General features: G+C 39.5%; 1 protein-coding gene across 23 annotated transcripts in view; it reads left to right on the forward strand.

The window, feature by feature from the left end:
• The window catches only part of ELAVL2 (ELAV like RNA binding protein 2), a 101,387-nt gene that overhangs the window by 82,295 nt on the left and 5,390 nt on the right, over nucleotides 1–13,702 (forward strand). For all 23 annotated transcript variants that reach the window (XM_030470327.1, XM_030470322.1, XM_030470325.1 and 20 more), the window contains 2 exons: nucleotides 9,500–9,653; nucleotides 12,090–12,315. In XM_030470327.1, the coding sequence (XP_030326187.1) occupies nucleotides 9,500–9,653; nucleotides 12,090–12,315 (380 nt within the window). The remainder of the gene's footprint in view (nucleotides 1–9,499; nucleotides 9,654–12,089; nucleotides 12,316–13,702) is intronic.

Here is a 13,702-nt window from a genome sequence, read left to right on the forward strand (position 1 = left end):
GTCCTGGTCAGTGTAGCAATACTTGTATGACAGGGTTGTAGAGGATTCTTTTTCAAGAGTACAAGTAGCAACTGACATAGTTACTCTGTGCTGCAGTATCTTGAGACAGTTACTGACTTTACAGTTCCCTTATAAATACATCCTGTTCTGTGTAGTCCTTGCGGAGAACGCTCTGATACCAGGGCAGTGTATTGGTGAGCCATTTGTCCTTGGAAGTGTAGCTCATCATGATCTCCCACCAGTTACTACTTCGTGGCCAGATCTGGTTCTCATTTCATCTGTTCTGCAGAGGAACAAGCTGTCAGGTTGTTCCATTCATGCTCTCAGCTGCCTGGGCACAGAACAGATGTGTATCCCATGGCTGACCTCAGGCCTGCCACTCTGGCACTGGTTGTACCTGTCAGACCTTTCACCCTTCATGAGATGTGGACTAAAATAGCAGAACCTCTTCTGGTTGTAGTGCTGAAAAGCTGTTACTTTGGTGTCCATTTTTTTGAATGTGTTGCCTATCGCAGGGCAGGCTGTAAAAGCAAAGTCTTTGTGGGATATGGTTATATTTATTTAGAGTGTCACTTGTGTGTGTAGGTTAAGTAGTATGTTTTTATAGTTCTACAGAGTTGAGTCTAAATTACCTTTACAGAGGGAAGTCTATTGTGTTTCGAATTTGCTCTGCCCACAGGAATAAACACTGCTGGAAATTTGTACTGAGAACTTAAATTCGAGACGGCATGTACATGTTTAACAAGGTGGTCTTGTGTATACTAGGAAAAGTGGCCTTCAAGCTTTATTTGGAATGGAATGATCTTTCATTTGAGGAGAGACAAAGTAAACTTGATGAGTGTACAGCAACATACCCTCCTGTTTCAGACAGCCTGTCACTAGCTAATGACAGCTGAGACCTGGTCCCTGCTGTGTGCCTTACACAGTGGTGTCTAAAAACATTGCTTTAGCAAAAACAAAGAACTATGTCCTTGGTTTTTATTGTGCTTGCCAGAGGAGTGTATATATTCCTAATGTATTTCTCTTCCCAATATAAATGTGCTTGGTTTGCTGGAAGGTTTAACCCATTTTCATCTGTACAGAGTGGGTGGTAATTTATTTTGACTTCTCGTTGGACTTCCCCTCCCCCTCACCCCCCTACCAAAACATTAATCTTAGAACTGGATACTATCCATAAGGCAAACAGTGTTCTAAGCTGAAAGTTTACACTGGAAGTTATTGAATGTAAACATATATTGAAATACTGATTTTAACATTGAAAGATTTCAGATTTAAGGACTTGTAGGAATATCTTAAGTAAAGGTGTTTAGAATTTAATATCACTTATTTCTATAATTCTTGCAGGTAGTACAAACAGTATTTGCCTTCTGTACTACTAATAGAGTAGGAGATAAAAAGACGGAAGTGTGGTGCTGTGCCACCTATAGATTATAGCGTACAGTAAGAAACAAACATTCCTTTGTAGGGACTGGGTCTCTTAATTCTTTTAGAAAATCCTTTGTTTAACCTGCTAGCTTTCACAGTTTTGACTTAAATTGTAAAACAAATCATCTTGAAGCTAAGAAATTAAATATTAAAGCAGTGGAAATATGTGGATTTGGAGGGGTAGTGTTTTCATTTCTAGAAACAAGTGACTTTCCTATTAACTGCAGTAGAAAACTTCAGTAAAACTCTTTTTAAATTGGTGTCACCAGGGTAGTTGCGTTCAGTGTTGTTCAGTGTATATGATCATTAACTATTTAAAACTGTAGGCTTTGTGGCTACTCTTTGATTTGTGCTGTGTTCAATGGTTTTCACATTGCATGCCATTAATGCTTATTCAATATTCACCTGTTGAAGTAGCTGTGGAAGTAATATTTTAGCACAGCTATTAATTCAGTGCATATGTATATTATTTGAAGAAACTGAATCTAGAACTATGGGCAAGTTCTAGATTAAATGAGCAAACTGACAAGATACAGGTAAGGAGATGAATCTGGAGAATCTTTGTATCACAAGTGAAATAGCTGGACTTCAATATCAATAATGAGTAGAAACAGTATATCCAGTACTTCTGGCAAGCTGCTTTTGCATGGGAATCAGTTCCCTTATACGATTAACAATCTGTGGAGTATTTTTTCTCTAGTTCTGTTGATTCGCAGTAATCGCAGACAACTAATAATGTTCTGCCAAAGTAAATCAAACTTCAGTTACACTGGGTTCCTGAAGTTCTGTGTTTCCTTCAGATTTCTGGCCTGGTCCTTAGTAAGATGGATAGAGATAGTGTTTGGATATTGGTAATGAAGTACTGATTTCACTTTGTATATTATGCCTGTGATTAATGTGCCCAGATTCCAGTATGCATCTGTTAGGATACAGCAGTCAGCACTGGGATACTTTCCATGTAAGGTAATCTATGATTGGCATATGTTATTAGATGCAAAAAATACCTTGTACACGTCAAGAATTCAAAGGCAATGATACCGAAACTGAACTGGTAATAGTAGTATTTACTGGCTAGAGCTTACTGCTTTAATTTACTTATTTTCTTTAAATTGCATTCAATATAGGCCTTAACTGTGATGTCCAGCTGTGTTCCAAGTGTCATTTACCAGCTAGGGCATGGGCAATAGGTATCATGGGATTAGCTGCCATTGTGAAAGAAGTTATATATTTGACAGAGATAAATTGAGAGGAGTTTTGCAGATGCTGCTTTATATTTTGGCAGATTCCAGTTCTGTAGTATAAGGTAAACTTGCAGAAAGTTAGCAAACACTTTTTGTGGATTTCACCTCTTCTGAATGGCCCAGAGTGAGTTTATATCCTTGATGTGTGACAGCATGTGTCCAGCAGTGTGAATTCCCCTTTGGAAGACAGTGTCTATCTTTTTAACTCCTCTTGGAAGGAATACGGGGGAAATTACTCTATCCCTGGTTTTATAAAAAATCCTCTATCCTGGCTTTGTTACCTTCACTTGGTTCAAGTTACTTCCAGACTCTGGGTAGAAGTCTATTTCAAAGAATTTCCTTAAGATTTAGTATGTGTTGTTGCAGTATCGCAGAATAGCTGAGGTTGGAGGCATCTCTGGGTCCAGCTGGATTTTTAACATCTCCAGGGTTAGATACAGAATCTGAGTAACTTCTAATGCTTGACCACCCTTTACCATGAAAAGGTGTTTTCTTATGAATGAAATCTGTGCAGAATTCCAAATGAACTTCTTTGTGTTTCAGTTTGTGCCCTTTGCCTCTTCCTGTTACTTGATACTACAGAGAAGAGTCTAGCTCCATCTGCCTTACTGCCTCTGTCAGATTTTTCTGGCTGAAATCCTGCTGAGCTGCCTTTTCTCCAGACTGGGCAGTGCCTGGTCTCTCAGTCTTTCCTTGCAACAGAGATACTCTAGTACCTTAATCACTTCTGTTGCCCTTTAGTGGACTGACTCTAGCTGTAGATGTCTGTGTTGTACTGGGGGATCACAGACCTGGAGACAGCCTCCCAGAAGTGTCTGACCAGTGCTGAGTAGAGGGGAAGGATCACTACCTTGACCTGCTGGTAATGCTTCTACTCATGCAGCCCAGGTGGCTGTTGGCTGTCTTTGTCACAAGGGTACATTCTGCTGGCTCATCCTCAGTTTGGTGTCTACCACCACTCAAGGTTGTCTGCCAAGCTGCATTTTGACTATTCAGCTCCCAGCATGTACTGGTACATGGGATTATTTCTACCTCCGGAGAGAACTCTGCGTTTCCTGATGTTGAATTTTTTTGCGGTTCCCGTTTGACTGTTTCTTCAGTCTGTTGAGGTTCCTCTTGATGGCAGCACAACCTCTGGCCTGTTGGCTGCTCCTCCAAGTTGTATCATCTGTGAAGTTTCTGAGGGTACGCTCTGCCCCTTCATCCAGGTGATGTTAAACAATACTGGATCCAGTATTAATGGAGTCCAATATCTAGCCTCCAACTGGACTTCATGCCACTCATCGCAACCCATTGAAACTGCCAGTTCAGCCAGTTCAGTCTACATCACTGTCCCACTTAACTAGTATGTGCTTCATACTTGTCTAGTGTGTATTTAAGCACATGTAGGTGTACTTGATGTGTGTTTTATGAGGATATTATTGGAGAGTGTCAAGTCTTACTGAAATTGAGATAAACATCATGTTTATCTCCTTGTCCACCAAGGCAGTCATGTCTTATACAAGATTATTAAGTTGGACAGACGTTACTTCCCCTTTCTAAATCTGCGCTGACTACCTCCAGTCCCCCTCTTGTCATTCATGTGAGTGCAGAAGATTTTCATGATCAGTTCCTCAATCCTCTTCCCTGGGATTGAGTTGAGATTGACTGGCCTATAGTTGCCTAGAGAACAGGAGAATTTCTTGCCGATCCTGAGGATGGGTGATACTTGCTTTTTCCTATTCATCAGAAACCTCCCCTGTTCCTCATGACCTTTCAAAGACAATGAACAGTTGCCTTGGCTTGCAATGACATTCATCAGCGCCCCCAGTGGATGGGATGAATGTCAAAGTTGTGGATGCAAAATTTCAGGCTGCATGGACTTTTGTCTGTGCAGTTTAAATATTCCTCAGTGTGATCCTCCTCCACTGAGAGTAAGTATTCCTTGTTCCAGAATTTCTGTTGCATCGTGGGCCGGGGATTCTTGAAGGTCACTTCTACTGGTAAAGACTGAGACAAGGAAACTACTAAGTATCCTGTGTTCTTCTGGTGTTCCCCTGGTCAGCAGTGGGTTTATGTTTTCCCCAGTTTTTGTTTTGCTGCCAATATATTTGTACAGATCTTGTTTTTGCTGCCCTTCAGATCTCTCACCAAATTCAAATCCAGGTGGGCTTTAGCTTTCATAACCTCATCCATGCATGATTTGACACCATTTATGTATTCCTGCTTTCACATCCTGTACAAATCTTTATGTTGGAGTTTAATCCCTTGTTCACCCAAGTAGCACCCCCCTGTACCTTTGCTTGATTTCCTGTTTGCTAGGATGATCCTTTGGCTTGAAGGTGATCTTTCAGTCACTGGAGATGGTGAGCAGGGACATCAGCATGGTTTACAGACCTATGAATCTGTTCTAGCAGCTTGCTTTGTAAGAACTATGGTATCCATGCCTGTGCTGCTGGGCTGTCATAATCACCAGGGAGGTCCATCAGTGTGATGTATGGGTAAGAAAAGACAACTGTAGTTTCATTCTCAGCACTACTAGACATGAACTGCAGACCAGGCAGATCTTGTGAGTTAATCATTTGCTTCTACCGTACCTTAGCATCACTGTCCAGGAGGGAAAGAAATTTTAGGTATTCAGCAGTGACCTCACAGGTCACTTATTTGACCTAAGGTTTTTCTTGGCTTCTTACGTGTGCATCTTTCTCTGATTGTAAAGAGCACAACTCTCACTTCTCTTTACATTGTACTTCTTCAGTTTTATTCTATCTAATGCATTGAATCAGAATGACTTTGACAGTAGTAGGAGGCTGGATGGAAAGTCCAATTACTGCATTAGATTGCTTAGAAAATGGAGCTATTTAATCTATCAACATCTATAGAACTAGAGCAGGTAGTTCGGAGACCGGGAAAACAGTAGCACCATAAACTACAGCTTAGGGGCTTTGTCAGGCCTTTGGTGTCTTCTATTCACACACTTTTATCCTGTTTGAAAGGAATTTGTGAGGCTTACATTCTGCAACCTCTATTCTGAATGCTTGCAAGCATGCGTGCTTAGAAAACAGCTTGGTAACAGATATTTGAGTTCAAAGCTAATGTAAAATCCACAATATGTCCTTAATCTTTAGCAAACCATTGGGGGTTTTCTTGAGTTTCTTAGTAGTGAAATGTTATTTGACTGGCAGTCAATATCTTTCTTGTTAAATAAAAAGATAAGTCACTGTGTTTTTCTCCTTCCTTAGCTGATGGTCACTCCCAGGAATTCTGTCTTCTCTCCAGAGGACCTGGCCAAATACAAAGAAAAACTTGTGTTTGACAGCTTAAATAGGACTAGATGGAACAGTTCTCAGTGAATCTCCACTCCAGAGAGAATTAAAACCTGACAGCTAAAAATGTGATGTGCCAGTGATGTGTGCAGCTATGCAGCTTCCTTCCTCTGGTTTATCTATAAGTAGTTCCTGTCCTCCCCTGCTTCTCTTAGTGTTAAATTTTACATTAATAACTGAACACAGTGAACTGTTACAAAATGGACTTTGTTCCTGTGCCCTCCTGCCATGTAGGGTTAAATTTGGTGGCATGGAATGGTTTATTTTGAAAACTTAACTTAGCTGTTCAGAACTGCTTGGGTTTTGGTAATTCAGGATTTCATTGTGTCTAGTCCTGTCTCCCAGGTTGTCTGTCTCCATTTTCTGGCCCTGGGTCTCCTTAAGGTCATCCTGCCAAATGGGGCATGGAGCTTTTATTTCTTAAAGGTGCTCCTAAGACAAGCAGTCAAGTTGCTCAAGTTGTTTTATTCCTTAGCTGTTGTATTTGTCTGCCTTTTCAGTAGGCATCACTGTCCTTGCTTCCTTGGCAAGCTTTCCTCTGTTTTCCTGTCTCTGGTACAGATTACCTCTTAAACTCTCTGTGCACTGGGGATTATCATAGATATATACTTTTACCTGTAAAAGAGTAGGAAAGTGACTCAAGATACAGAAACTGTTCTTTTAAACATGGATGTATGTAAAGGGTTGAACATACAGAATTTAAAAAAAAAAAACATTTGGTTTTATATACAGATTGCAAGCCTATGGCTTTGACTGCACAGCCATATACTGGTAGCAAGTTTACCACTTTTTAAGAAAAAAACTAGAACAAAAAACAAAACTTGTTCTTACAGAACTTCAGTGTTAATCCCTTAAGCACAGAACTTGTAAAATCAGTCACTTGACCCAGCTGTGTCAGAGTCTGCTGTACAGCTGAAGTTTAATTCCTCTTCTCTTTCTGACTTGCAAGATTGTACTTTCCCCTCATCTTTATTTCTGTAGTTCTTCTACCGGTGCTCATTGTCATTGACTTTGCAAAAACTCATATAAGGAAATAGGATGGTTAGTTAAACAAAAATGGCAAAATAACAGTAGGGTCTCTCCTCTCTTCCTCTGAAAGAGCTAATGTTGCTGCTGAGATCTGTATTTGAGTATTGAATCTACTCTAGCAAGTTTTAAGAAATCTTAAGAAGCCTTTCCTGAAGGATCTGTTAAATGTCTCATCTACCTTGTGAAAGGCTCTTGGGAATCAAGTATTCTGTCATGTGCGTGATTGTGACTGCTGTTCTTGTAACATGTATTATCTGGTCTCTTGTTTCCATCAGTTTACAAGATTCCACCATTGCTGTAATTTAAAGTGGTGCTGCATAGTATATGGATGGATTACTTATGATGTTGCAAAATTGCCATAATCACTTTTTACTACTACAGCTCAGATAGTTAGGCTTCTTGTGGCAGTTTACAAGCACTTAAGTCCTGAACACTCCTGCTATGTGAATCTGACTCTAATACGTGATACTATCTTCTAGGAATAATCTTACATTAACTTTCTTAAAGGACAAGAATCAAGGCAAAATGCAAAGTCTAACCTGTCAATTCCCAGCTAGTCTACAAAATGAACTACTGCTTTCTGTTCACATTGTATCTTGAAAAAATTGCAGGATATGTCAAAGAGATTTTTAAACGTGGGAGGAGAATTACTTCATTGGAAAATACCCATTGTTGTGTTTATGTCTGGATTTATAGAAGAGGTCCCTGTGACATGGGAAGCTGAGGTAGAAGGATTTACACATAGCAGATTCCTGGTGAAGTCTTTTGATTATTTTTTTACACTTTGATCATACACACTGAATCTGTTTGTGCTAAAGGGTGTGTGGCTTTCTACATGGCACCTTGATGGTGGTAATTTTCATGAGAAATTCTGTGGACGGTTCCCTAGTGCATATTTCTAATAATACAAAAAGTGAGGAAGCATGTAGAAGAGGGCTAAGTAATCTTTAGTTCGGTGGGCTCAACTCCAGTGGAAACTAATTGTTCTTCAGTGTGGCTTTACTGCAGTTGAAACAAACTGAATGGAAACTGGGAAATTCTGTTATTCCTGTTGTAAGGCTGGACACTGGCAGCTTTTCTATTACAATTAAATTGGCACATCTCCAAAAAAAGTTAATTAGGAGAAAGCACTGAGGTTATCTCCAGCTGTGCCTGTGTGGGAGATCGGTAGACAAGCACTTTGAACACAGGTTTTTAGCTCTTGTGTGGCTCTTGCGTTAGAGCAAGGTGCTGTGGCTTGCAGAGCTCTGTGTTGGATAGTGTGTTATCTTGGACAAGTACAAGTTTTGTAGGTCAGACCTGTTCAGCCAGCTTTGGAACATCCCTTGCACAAAGCGTCTGGGTAAAACATTGAAGGATCACAGCAGTGTTCGGGGTACTGCTTGTTTAGTCTCCAGGGTGCTCTTTCTCAATTGCCTCTTACTTTACTTCCATAGGAGTCTTAAGAGTTTGCTGATCTGGAAATGATACAGGGGGAGGATTTAAAAATAAATGTCAAAGTACTAGGTGAAAGATACATTTACAGAGTTAATTAAGTTCAGCTTTCCAGAGCTGGCTGATCCTGCATTGCAGGGAGGGAAAGGAAGGAGGTAAATCTGACCACTTTTTGAGGCTCTTTTTTGCCTTTATATTTTCTACAGTGAAAATCCCAAATAAAGTATCTTGTCCTGTCCTGTTCTACATCCATGGATGTGGACTCTGTGGGAGACACTAAAATATTCAAGATACTGCTTTTGTAACACGTGTCTAAGGGTTAAAGAATCTAATTGATAAAATATATCTGACTGGCACTTTGAGGCAGCAAGTAAAAACCTCTGTCCAAAACAACATGAGAAGCTTGGCACTTAGTTGTAAGAAGTGTTATTTCTGGTGCAGAAATTGGCAACCTGCTGATGAGATGAAATGCAAGTTACATTCCCACTTTTGCTGTTCATTTTTAGGTTTATAAAAGTGATGTAGCAGAGTTTCTTGGCTTAATGAATGATTGTGTGTCATTTGATAGCAAGCTCAACACATGTACAGAGGGCACAGCGCTTGAAAAACACTTGCAGACCTTTAAGAGCTTTGGGCTGTCTGTGGTTTCGACCTAGAATCTGAAATCTTTATTCCTTGTATTTTTTAAAATTTTTAATGATAGTTAAAAGGAAAACAATCTTGTATCTTCCTAAACTTGTCTTTGTCATCTCACAGTAAGCTAACCGAGAACACTTTTTCTCCATTAAGGCTTGCTGTGTGCATACCTAGCTTTCCACTTTACTTGAAAGTACTCCTTAAATTACATATGAGTTCGTGTAGTCAGCTTCTTCTGCACAGTCTATGTTGCATTCTTTCAGTGTTTTCACAGAAGCCAGCTCCAAAAAGACCCTACTTAACTGGCTGTGCAAGGTAACTTTTTCAGCCGCCCTTAAAAACATTTCAGACTCTCAGAACAACGTACACTGTTCTATTTCAACTGTTTTAAAAGTGTTTGATTTCTAGGTTTTTTACTTTTTTCCTAAGGTTTCTTATGCGCGACCAAGCTCAGCTTCTATCAGAGACGCAAATTTGTATGTTAGTGGACTTCCAAAAACCATGACCCAGAAGGAGCTAGAACAGCTCTTTTCCCAATATGGACGCATTATTACTTCTCGTATTCTGGTTGATCAAGTCACAGGTAAGTAGGCAGTTTTGCACTTCCTCTCATTTTTGGACTGGCAGTTTAAAAAATATTTCACCTTTCAATACAATCATCTTGTGTTGAATGAAAGGTGTATGTAAGCCAGAAAATGCAATTTTCTGCTGGAATTATTCATAAAGTATGCATGGACAAAAATAGATTGTGGATTGTTCTGAACCAGCTTGAGTCGTTTCCACCCTGAAGGTGCAGGTTTGAAGCCTGTTTCATGGCTTGTAATAAATTTACAGCTGCTATAATCTTCCTTTCCAAGCTGCTGTGTGAAAATAGTCTCTATGCACCTTATGAAATGCTATTAAACACATTTTTATAAAAATAAAATTTTATGCAGAAATGCACAGCTAGCTCTCTGAGGCTAAGATTACAAAAGATCGGACTCGTAATTGCTGTTTTCAAGGTAGCCTTATTGACTTTGGGCACACTGAAGAACAGGAACTTTGAGTTGCTAAGGAACAGGTAAGTTCTGTCCTTGAGGAACTAAGCTCTAGCAGATTAGTTGCATTGTTACAGGATGTGTCTTAACCAGTGATTGGGTATCAATTGCACTGGTTGCTTTTCAGACTTGGAAAGCAGTGCACGTGGTTTTGCTGGATTAAGTGGCTGATGTTGAGGAGCTTTATCATTTGGTGCCTCACCTGCTTCCAGCAGGCCTGTTCCAAAAATAAGCAGTCAAATGAAATGCCTAGTACATAATGGACGTATTGAGTGTGCAAGGCAAAACACGAAGGGAACACACAAAAAACCAAACCAGACCAGGACTGTGGGAGACAAGAATTCATGTACTTGTGTAATAATAAGCTAGCTTGGATTTTTTTTTTTAATAGCTATACCTATTCAAAGTTGAATGTGTCATGGGTGACAAAGAGCTTTCAGCTGTAGGAGGTCATAGAGATTTCGGATGGTCTTGCTTTGAAACGGTTGCACATCCAAGTGTTTGACATTTGGCTGACCTGCAGAGGACCTCATGTGTAGTCCTTTGCAATTCCATTATGTTAACAAAAATCTCTATACTGACACATAATATTTAAAGTGTTTTGATAGTGGGAGTTGGTAAAAGTGTAGAGAGGCAGGAAAAGGAAAGCTAATGGCCAAATAGTGACTTTTAGAAGCAGTAGATTTGCAGGTCAGATTTCCAGTCTTTGTGCAATAAGAAACATTTTACAGTATGTTGCTATATATTCATGGATAGAAATAGGTGGGATTTTACAAAGGGGTGAAGTAAGTAAATGTAATTGAACTTTTAAATATGTACTGTAATTCTTAAGTACTCATAAATCCAAGTATGTGCACAGTAGTTCTGTAGCATAGACTGTTGTTCGGGTCGAAGCTTTCTTTCCTCCTTCTTAGTAATTTGGAAGAGCCACGCTCAAAATGGTATGAATAATAAGGTTGTGACACAAACTGCCATGAGAAATGCAAAATTGAAGCTGTGACATTTGCTTCTAAAGCTTTCTTGTGCCTGCTTATTGTTACTTTGCTGGTTTAAATTGTCATTGTTTATGAACAGAATACATTTCTTGTCATTAATGTAACCCTTACTTTAGTAAGGACAAGTGTCTAACTTGTCTGTTTATTCATGAACCAGAAGAAGAGGCCTCTAAATGGATTTAGGAATATTACAAAGAAGCATACAAGTAACTAGTGTTGGCTGTAGTGGCTTTAATGTTAATTGGTCTTAGTATTGACACTTCAGTATGTTAATGTATTTAAGCCACAGTGTAAATTTTTGAGTTGTGATGTTCTAAGACCTTCCATAAATACTTGCCGATCCCCTTGCATGTTGTCCTTGAATTTTTCTTCACCAAGGAAGAATATATGGCCCAATGAAAGTTTCCTTCAAAAATAACATACGAAAATATGGTGATATGCTGAAATTGAATCTTTTACTTAGAAGTAACCACAGACTGTTAAACAGAGGCACAATAATTCTATTGCTGCAATTTGCAACCTGCATTTTGTCTTCATCCTCACTGCATTTTTGCTCCAAAGGGAATTTCAAATAGTGCTGCAGGAGAGCAGATGACTAAGCTATTTACAGAATTTCTGTGGATTTAGATACTACCGAGTAGTATGAACAGAGGTTACAGTGCAGTTGGTTCTACATTCATCTCCATCCCTCCTCCAGTTGCTTCACTTCAGAATTACACTTTGGCTCACTGTGTTTAAGTTGTCTCCGCTGTATTTTCCCTCAACCTTCCAACCTTGTATCTTATTTTAGTTAAACTTAAAAGAAAATAAAACCAAAAACTGGTGGAAAAGTCTGTCTTTGAGCAAAAGCTCAGTTCTAATAAGCTCTAATAAGTATTCAGAGAAGTTGGCCATTAGCTTAGCAATTGGCTATAAAAGTAAAAAGTGTTAATATCCAATTCCAGAGTCTGTGAATTAATTACTACATGCTTCCTTCCCCCTGTGCAGGAGTATCAAGGGGCGTAGGGTTTATCCGGTTTGACAAGCGAATTGAAGCGGAAGAAGCTATCAAGGGCTTGAATGGCCAGAAACCTCCAGGTGCCACAGATCCCATCACTGTAAAGTTTGCTAACAATCCAAGCCAAAAAACCAATCAGGCCATCCTTTCCCAGCTGTACCATTCTCCAAACAGAAGGTATCCGGCACCTCTGGCTCAGCAGGCTCAACGTTTTAGGTAAGTCAAAAGCATGCTTGCATGCAACTGTGCTGGAAGCACGTGTTTTCCACCATCCTTACCTTCCCCACTTGTCTGTTTTCTGTGTGTGTGAAGGAGGCACATGAAAATGTTAAACTTCAGCTATGCTTCCTACAATACAGCTAAAAGCAAAAACGCATTCCATCCTATTGATAGCATTTCAGTATCTAATAAAACTACTTAAACAGAGATGATGTCTTTTTCTTTTATGCAGTCACTAAAAAAAAGTCCCTTTTAAAGGTTATTTTTAATTTCTTAGATTATTCTGGATTAATGTGCAGATTGATTCAGTTAACATTGACCTAAGCAATTCATCTTCCTTCTTAGCCATATGGCATGCCACACCCAGCCTCCTCTTCTCCACTTGCTGTCTTTCCTCCCTCTTCTGGCTTTCAGGTTTTTTTCCTAGTTAATTGTCCAAATCCTGCATGCCACACCATCTTCTTTTATTACAAACTTTTGTAATGAAGATTATTCAGATATTTTCTGCATGTCTGTCTTTTCGCAAATATATGTTCCCATCACGCTGAAGCTACGGCCATACAGTTCCCTGTGATATTTAGTGAATTGAAAAGAACAGATGGTGAGAATAAAGTGAAACAAATACTGTATTATCTACATTCATGAGTACCTCAGATTTTTCGCAGTTATTTTGATCATTTCTGCTCACCTTCTGCCCCTGGGCTGTGTGACTGGATTGTGCTAAACAGTGATACACTCAAACAGTTTCCATTTTATTTTTCAAGAGAGAAAATCAGCTGATAGTGTGCTTCAAAGAGAATATACCAAACTTGAAAAGCTCTTCATTGGCTACCCTCACTTTTAGACATAGCATTCAGAGTTTATTGATTGCACTTGTGGCAGGACTTCTGAATTTTAATTTTCTTCAGCTTTTCAGCCTTATGTGCTGCAAGTATCTCACAGGTGTGAAAGTCAGCACTAGAGTAGGCTTTCTGCCCTAAGGGAAGGGAGAACCAATTTTATTATTGGTAGATTGAGATAAGAACAGTTTACTAAAGTACAAGATAATACTATTACTACTAATAATAAGGGAAATAGCAAGGGGAGAGAATATAAAACTAAAAGGGAAAAGGAAAAAAAAAAAACACCAATAAATACAAGTGATGCACAATACAATTGCTTATCACCTGTTGACCAATACCCAGCCTGACCCAAGCTCCACCCCGGTTTATATTACTGAGCATGGAGTGCTGTGGTATGGAATACCCCTTTGGCTAGTTTGAGTCAGGTGTCCTATCTCTGCTCCCTCCCAGCTTGTCGTGCCCCTCCTCACTGCAGAGCATGAGACTGAAAAGTCTTTGATCAGGGTAAGCGCTACTGAGCAGCAACTAGAACATCGGTGTGT

Source organism: Strigops habroptila, chromosome Z (assembly GCF_004027225.2).
Source record: "Strigops habroptila isolate Jane chromosome Z, bStrHab1.2.pri, whole genome shotgun sequence".
Classification (NCBI taxonomy): Eukaryota; Metazoa; Chordata; class Aves; order Psittaciformes; family Psittacidae; genus Strigops; species Strigops habroptila.